Consider the following 8,207-nt stretch of genomic DNA (forward strand, 5'->3'; position numbering starts at 1 on the left):
AGGAAATTGATCCAATTTCAAATCTAAAATAATGTTGACTTCACAGGAATCAAACAACTTCGTTGGTTCCAACATGAGAAATAATTGTGTCAGTCCATCCTTAATGTCAGTGTTTAAATTTTTCGAAGTTGAGGCGGAATTGGATGTATTGCTGGCAGTGTCACAAATGATTTGATCTGGAAACATGGATTTGAAATGATAGTCAATTTTGGCCCAATTCTTTGTTATGGTGGACTTGAAATGACCCAAGTTGAGTTCTTTGACTCCAATGGTGTCAATGTAGTTATAAACTATTCGCTTTGCTTGATCATAGAGCTTATATACCATCTTGATGGTTGATTTGTTTCCCCTTTCGAATGAATCCTTTTCAAATTCTACTTTTGTGTTGTGGTAATCGTTTTTATACGACTTCATGTCTTCCAAAAACAGCAACGCTTCTTCGCTATGAGTTTCTTCCTTTAAAAATCGCTTAAAACAATTACGTGCATCTTTGTTATTTATGACTTCATCAAAGACCACCATATATCGAGAAATGAGAGAGTGTCTTCCCTTCCTTTCATTACTGCTGCTGTCCGATGCGTCTGCTGATTTAAACAATCGCATGGTTGTTTGACGGCTTTGAGATGTGTTTTTTCTTTGGACTCTAATTGTGTGTCACAGAATGTCAACATGCAACATATCAAAATCTTATCTGTGAGAGATGGAGCTCGCTGATTTCATACTTCAACAGAGGCAGAGATTAGTTATCTCCTTGGTTAAGAACAAATATGTATGAGACGAGCTGTAAAAATACATTTTAGTTTTACAGGTAGGAACTTTTTCCATGTGATGAATGGCCTCTAGGAAACACCACACTGTCCTCGTTATTGGAGGGTGTGACCGTTTGTTTCTTTCTCGACTCGTATTCTTTGAACCAAGACCGATTGGGGTACAGACGAGAGTTGTCATCGAGCGCTTGTTGAATTTTGAACACATCTGAGGCAAGTGAGGAGCTGATGTGATGTTCATTTGGCGATTGAGTGGAGTTACAACTCTTGTTGTAGAGGCGCATGGCGCTTTCAAATTTTTCAAATATGGTTTTTGCATGTTTGGTGATGATGTTTTGTGATAGAGCTTGAGAATTGAGTGGAAATTTGCTGTCCACATAACACACTTGAACGAGTCGAGTGGTAGTCATGTTCACTCGGAAAAACATGCTACAGAAGTGGAGGTCGATCACGACTTTGTCATTTGCAAAATCCTTGTATTGTTGGGAATGATCAAGTGGTAAAGTTGAATGGCCCACATTAACAATGCACTCTGCATGAGTATCGTAGATACAGGTTTGAGAGACAGAACAAACTCTTTTCTTAACTAAAGGAAGTTTCAAATCAAACCCTAAGAAACCAGATGCAATACCAAGAGGTGGGGAAGCACTATCGTATAGCTCGTCTCTTTCGTCAATCACTAATTCCTTCTGTGGATCCTTGGTTTTAAATGATTTAATAGGAGGGACATATTCAAGAGAACAACTTTCTGGTAATAGTCGATCACTTATCTTGAATCTGAAATCTCGATGACAAAATGCATTAAATACATTTTCAACAGGGAATGGAAGAATCAAAACTGATTTCGAGAGGTTCATGGAAGAACTGTCTTTGCGAAATGTAAAGTTTGCTTTTGAGTGAAACAATTTGACTTGTTTGCTATCATACACCAAATCCCAGTGTGGACTATCTTCACACATTGAAAACGCAAAATAAATGTCCTTATCTGTCACTAATTGTGTCTCAAAATCCTTTGGTCTAAATCTTACATCCAAATTTCTACCTTTTGAAATATCTACAGCAATAGAGCGTGCGAATGCCTCTCCATTGAAGTAGAGAAACAAGTGGCAACATTGTGATCGTGTGAATCGTGGAAATTGGTCGAGTTTCAAATCTAAATTCACATTCACTTTGCAAGATTCAAACAGTTGTTTTGGATCGAGCACTTCCATCATTTGTCTCACCAAATCTCTATTGTAAATAATTCTCTTTGAGTGATTTTTGGATTGATTCTGTTCACTTTTGTGAGTACCAGATGGTGTTGAAGCAGGGGAGACAGGAAAGAATATCGCAGTGGGAGAAGTTGGTGTGCGTGGGCTTTTTGGTGACGTGGGAGGGCTTCCTGTCGTGTCTACAGAAGTTTCTTCTTGCGTTGAAGTGATAAGTTGCATCAAGTATTGGATTCTGTTCCAATCTCGTAAAGTAATGTTTTGAGAATGACCCAAATTGAGCTCACTTTGTCCATGGAAATTAACATACTTGTTAATGAGTTTGTGGGCCTTGTGGTACAACTTGGTGATGCTTTTGAAAGTCGTCGAAGAAATTTGTGAATCATCTTGCAAGAAGTATTCATTGCTCTTCTTGAATTCTTTTTCGTAAACTTTGAGGTCTTCCAGAAAATTGAGAGGCTCTTCATTATGAGCCTCTTCCTTCAGAAATTGTTTGAACACTCGTCTCGCATCTTCATTGTTCATCATCTCTTCGAAAATGATCATGTAATGAGAAGCAAATTCCATTGCCTCTTTTTCGCATTCTTGTTTGGTTCGGAAGAGAGGAAGAGAAAATTTTCTTCTCGACGAGGACGTGTTATTTGATGCTCTTGAATCTTCGTTGGAATGCATGGGAGTAGAATGAAGGGATGACATTATTTTTCAATAAATAACATCATGAATGGAATGATCTCCATTCCGATACTATTCATCAGATGAAATGAAGTCTCTAAATAATATTTTCGTCTCCCGAAAAAGGAGAATAATATTGAGAGAGGCCTCGCATCCAAATAATTCTATCTCCAATTTCTTTTTCATGAACTTCATCATGGGTCGGTGCTTGTAATAGTATTTCCTTGAGCGAACGAATATGCGCCATTGTTGTTTTATTTGTCCTTCACTCTCATTAAAGCTCTATATTTCAATCTTCCAATTTTACTTTTGAGAAAAGAGAGACATTTGCCTTATTATCGATATAAAAACCTCATCATCACGGACAGAAAAAACGAAAATTTTTTATGCGAGTCAACATGTGGTCCAGCAACATAATTAAACCTTTCTTTTGAGGTCTCCAATTTACAACGTTGATGTGAAAGCCTAATGTGGAATTGAATAATTTCTGAAGAAAGAAAAAAAATTCAGGGATGAGTTTATTCGATGATAAACGTTGTTCGATGGTTTTATGTACATTATTTACAAGCCGAACGTAAGATACGTAGTGACTTCCTAGCAGGCACCCCGGAAGTAAAGGTGTTTAAACTGCTCACGATAACAGCAGCAACCCCTGGGATTCGAACGCTGGACCAGTTGGCTGCCACAGTTCCAGAAAAACCACTCGGCCATATGCGGGCAGCAATTTTTAATCATTAAATTGAGAGAGCCAAACCCGAGAGTTGTTGTTGTTGGCGATTCGAGGTCTAATAAACACACAATTAACACTTAATTCTTCTTCTCAAAGAACTTCTTTGCGGTTTCATATCCCTTCTCAATCATATACTCCATTTGCTGCTTATCAAATCCAATAAAGTAACCTGGAAGCCACTCATTGGGAATGAAGGCTCTAATCTCCACCAAAGGATCATCCTTATAGGCAAGTCGGGCACTCTCTAAATCCCTCAATACAATATCCATCATAGACCCAAACATAGTTTCCAACAAAATAAAAGGCGTGGTATGAAAATCAAACACTTTCGGAAAGGGAACGGAATTAATGGCCAACAAAACATCCACAACGACACTTCCCGAAGTGAGGTTTTTACACTTCTCAATGGCATCTGTAATGGGTGTCACATATCTCACTCCGCCATCCACATACAAAGAATTGTCAATACTCACAGCAGAGAATATTCCTGGAATGGCTGAGCTTGCTCTCACTGCCGTTACGATTTGATCAAAATTCAGATGGTTCTCACTTGTGAATTCTCGATAGGAGAAGGTTGAAAGATCAGTGGCTCCTACTTTCCAGAATCGATCAGATTTTTGTAATTGTGTCCAATTTAAATGTTTTGACAAATAGCTCTCTAAGGGAGAACTGTCGAATAAGGAAGTTTTTAGAAAGAAGCCTTGAACAATTCCAAATGGTTTCCAATTTTGATAAATCAAGTCGGATTTTAGACTGGACCATTCGTTGAGAAGATACTGCACTGCTTTCACTTCTTGTCCAATTTGAAATTGACTAAATGCCACTGCATTGATGGCTCCTATTCGATGTTGAATATGCATGTCATTCCAACACCCAATGTAAAGGCATCTAATTCACTTACCTGCACTATTGCCAGTCACGACTCGATATTGAGTTTCCTCTAGAGGTCTCTTTTCGACTGAGTTGATGAATTTGTGACAATAAAGATGTTGTTAGACCTATTAAAAATTTCTTTCCATGATTTGTTGATTAATACAAACCTAAATATTTCAATACTCCAATCTCAAAAGATCCTCGATCGCCACCAGAGCCAAGAGCAAGGGAACGACAAGAAGAAAATTCTTCCTGTTTTGCAAATGCAGAAAAAGAGCACAAGATCATGCACAATGAAACAAACACTAAAGCACCACACCATAGACGTTTAGGCATTTTGTTTTTCGAAGATGAATGGAGGATTTACTGTTGCTGTCATTTACATTTTTGTAAAATGTCTTTAAAAGGAATTGAGAGTGAAGCTTAACAACAGTCAATTAATTGTCAAAAGTTGATATTGCGAAAAGAGCTTTTGGTGTAAAAGACAGATGAAGCCTGATGTGAATTGGAAGAAGAAGTGTCTTGTGATTGAGGTTGTTGCTTCGTCATGGTTTCGTTTTCGCTGTTCTCTCTTCTTACTTTTGGTCGTCCTCTTTTCTTCTTTTCTTGTTTTTGATTCGAAAAGGATTCGATTGAGAAATTGCAGAATGGATTCAAACGTAATTCTTTGTTTTGAGAGCAAGATGCATTTACCAGAAGGTGATTCGTGTGTTTGGATGAATGATTATTTCTTTTTGTTTTGTGTGGTTTGGAAATGATGTTTTTCCCACCGTTTGTTTTGGATGAGCATTTGGAAGATGATGATTTCGAGGACAAGCATGATGAGGAGAATGAATTGTCCTCTGATCCAACTTTGGTGACCACATGAGAGTGATCAAGACTTGTTGGTTCATTCATCATGATGGATTGTTGATTTACGAGAATTGTTGTTGTGGTCGAAGGAGAAGGTTCACAGAGAGGAATCCTCTCGTCAGAAACCTTTTCAGAGTCCACTTTTTCCACTCTCAAAGGTTGCACAATGCAATGTTCTTGAAATAGTGGTGATGGTGGTGGTGAAGAGTAGAGAGAAGGTATGGGAAGACATGGATCTTGTTGAGATATTACAACACCACTCATTGTTGGAGTGATTGCATAAAGATATGAATGATTGCTACCTCCTCGTGTCACTAATGATGATGATGACGTTGTTATTGGTAGTGGTTGTTGTTGTAATAGTAGTAGTAGTAGCAGTAGTAATGCATTTCCATAATCATTCCTCATCATCATTATTGACGGTGGAACATCCTTCCTCACGGCATCACTCACAGAAGGCCATTCTTCTTCTTCTTGTCGATTCATTCTTGTCGAATAGATTGGTTGAGGAGGAGAGGGTGTTTGACCATGTTCTGTCATGTTCAACCTTGTTGGAAAACTCATTAGGAGAGGATGAGGATTCATGGTTGGATTCATGGTTGGATTCATGATTGGATTCATGATTGGATTCATGATGGACACATGATGGTTTTGAGTGGTGGTGTTGGTTGTGTGGACCTGTTGTTGAAGGAAAGAAGAGTGGTATGGAGGATTGTTGGAGAAAAGAGCCGCCGTTCGATGCATGTCCTTTTCATGTCCACCACCACAACCACCACCACAACCACCACCACAACCACCACCACAACCACTTGCAACACAAGACAGTAGCGCACTAGTATTGGTTGCTGAGATCCTCTCGTTGGTCACACATGGAGAGTGTTGATTGAGAATGATGGACACGAGTGTTTCGAGAGGAATCTTGTCGCTTTGTTGTAACAGCCAATTCAGCTTGAACTGCAAGAGTGAATGGTCATGTCCATGATGAAGATGAAGAAGAGGATGATCCATCATGGGTGTACTCAAGTTTATGGAGGAATTTGTTTGATCACTCGTACTGTTCGTCATGCTGCTGCCACTTGTCTGATGTGGAACTTCATTGGATGGGAATGAGCCAAAGTCGTCACCATCCTTCGAAAAGCAGAGGGATGACATCCTTAGCATTGGATTTACTTCTTCCTCTTGTGGAGCATTGTTGTTGAGGAGGACAAGATGTCGTTGTTGTTGAGGAATCATTGACAGTTGAAATTTTCTTTTGTGAATACAAGAAAGTAGCAACAAACTGTTGGTACTGTTCAAGTGTCTTAAATTGAAGTCAAATGTACAGCGCTTCCACAATCTCCAAAATAGATCTTCATTATCTCTTCTCACTTGACATGATCTTTTACAACAAGTAGAAAAAGTCGTTCTTGAGTCATGTGTCACTTGTTCAATAAATTATTACTATGACGGTCATGCATGTTTGGTCGAGGATCCATTTCTTTCGAATCTTTTTGAGAAGATGACGTCATCTGTGGTTAGTGTCATGCGGGAAAATAGAGGAATCTCGATCTTTTTCTGTACTGAAATTGTATTTCTGTTGATCGATTGAACAAAATTGGAAGTTTTCAAAAATAGGCTTCATGATCTTTGTGTGTGGTTCTTTTTTAACTTTTGAATCATTTTCAGCGATCTAGAAGGAATGTACATTGGATAATTGGGTAAAACATTTGACCTTGTTGGGAGGAAAATGGTGAGATTTGGTTTTTTCGAACATTGAGAAGAATGACAGAAATGAACTTTTTCGCGTTTTGTTAAAATATTTTATTTCTTGGGATTCATACAAGATATGACCTTACATCGACGAACAGAAAACAATAGATTCTGCATCTACAGTAACGAAAATGTACAACATGAATCTCTCCTTGAAAGGAAATGTATTGACACTTTGACAACTGACATAAACCCAACAATTGTCCAAAAAAGCCTACAAAAAATGCCGCAATCTCATCCAAACACCACCAATGGTCGTAAATTCTCTCTCCCGTTACCCTCCTTCAAAAGCAGACGCTCTCTTGAAGAATCCGATGAATCTTTCATGTTTTCTTCCTATTCATCATCATCCAACAATTTACAACCACCTCCTTCTCATCATCATCATTCTACAACGCTCGAACAATCAACCATATCTATTCCAATTCCAGCCAAAAAACACAACAATCACAATCCTGAAAGTGTTTCGCCCGCAAAGAAGAATTCGTTCTTTTCAAAAACACCTCCTTCGACATCTCCGAGTGGTTTGTCTCCGATCGGGGCTTCGAATGGACCTTTTCTCCAAAAATGTCAACAAATATTGATTATGATGATCATGCTGTGGTGCATGTGCATGGAAAGACTTTAACTTTGAAAAAGATTTGTTTTTTGGGATGTTGTGGAAGTGGTAAATCAACGTTGTTTCGACAATGTGAAATGATATTTGGAGAAGCATGTTGCGCAAAGGCTGTGGCAAGTTCCAAGTTATTCATTCAGCAGAATTTAGTAGAAGTTTTGAGAGTTTTCTTTGAGGGAATTTTAAAAGAACAAAAAGAGAAGAGCATGGTGATTGTGGATTGGAATGTGACACAGAAAATGAAAACATTTTTAAAAAGACATAGTTGTGATAGAATGTTAGGAGATCGAATTGTAGATCCATGCACATGGATGGAGTTATTGAAGGATGAGAATGTGCGGAATGTGTTGGACAATTTATACATGTACAGTGAACTCAATTTTTCAATATCTAACTGCATTGAATATTATGTACAAGAATTTGCTAGATTGACAGCTGACTGCTACACACCTACCGAGGAAGATTATGTGAAATTTGTCCAAAAAACTACTGGTGTTGTACGTAGGCAATACAAGTACAATGACATTCCCTTTGTATTGCTCGATGTTGGAGGAAATAGAAGTGAAAGAAAAAAGTGGCCTGCAGTCCTCAAAAGCTGTCACGCTCTCTGTTATGTTATTTCGTTAGCAGAATTTGATGAATATTGTTGGGAGGATCCAAAAACGAATCGTTTCAAAGAATCAATGGTGACTTTTCAAGAACTGTTAAACGGAGAGCACATTAAGAACAAGGACCTTTTT

At 38.3% G+C, this 8,207-nt stretch overlaps 5 protein-coding genes across 5 annotated transcripts in view; 1 reads left to right on the plus strand and 4 right to left on the minus strand.

Moving 5' to 3' along the window:
- The window catches only part of FDP41_000865 (uncharacterized protein), a gene marked incomplete at both ends in the record, with an annotated part of 1,673 nt that extends 1,070 nt beyond the window's left edge, over positions 1-603 (minus strand). The window contains one exon of the mRNA XM_044712526.1: positions 45-603. Within this exon, the coding sequence (XP_044564800.1) occupies positions 45-603 (559 nt within the window). The remainder of the gene's footprint in view (positions 1-44) is intronic.
- A 199-nt stretch (positions 604-802) lies between these two features.
- Positions 803-2,671, minus strand: FDP41_000866 (uncharacterized protein; the record flags this gene model as incomplete). The annotated part of the gene is made up of 1 exon (XM_044712537.1): positions 803-2,671. One exon carries the CDS (start codon positions 2,669-2,671, stop codon positions 803-805), a length of 1,869 nt encoding a protein of 622 aa, XP_044564801.1.
- A 783-nt stretch (positions 2,672-3,454) lies between these two features.
- Positions 3,455-4,586, minus strand: FDP41_000867 (uncharacterized protein; the record flags this gene model as incomplete). The annotated part of the gene is made up of 3 exons (XM_044712548.1): positions 3,455-4,215; positions 4,279-4,335; positions 4,418-4,586. The coding sequence occupies 3 exons, from the start codon at positions 4,584-4,586 to the stop codon at positions 3,455-3,457; spliced, it is 987 nt and encodes a 328-aa protein (XP_044564802.1).
- A 108-nt stretch (positions 4,587-4,694) lies between these two features.
- On the minus strand, positions 4,695-6,335 carry FDP41_000868 (uncharacterized protein; the record flags this gene model as incomplete). The annotated part of the gene is made up of 1 exon (XM_044712559.1): positions 4,695-6,335. The coding sequence occupies one exon, from the start codon at positions 6,333-6,335 to the stop codon at positions 4,695-4,697; it is 1,641 nt and encodes a 546-aa protein (XP_044564803.1).
- Positions 6,336-7,418: 1,083 nt separating this feature from the next.
- The window catches only part of FDP41_000869 (uncharacterized protein), a gene marked incomplete at both ends in the record, with an annotated part of 1,068 nt that continues 279 nt past the window's right edge, over positions 7,419-8,207 (plus strand). The window contains one exon of the mRNA XM_044712570.1: positions 7,419-8,207. This exon is cut by the window's right edge and continues 279 nt beyond it. Coding sequence (XP_044564804.1) covers positions 7,419-8,207 — 789 coding nt within the window.

The sequence above is a fragment of the Naegleria fowleri genome, assembly GCF_008403515.1.
Source record: "Naegleria fowleri strain ATCC 30894 chromosome Unknown tig21, whole genome shotgun sequence".
Classification (NCBI taxonomy): domain Eukaryota; phylum Heterolobosea; class Eutetramitea; order Acrasida; family Naegleriidae; genus Naegleria; species Naegleria fowleri.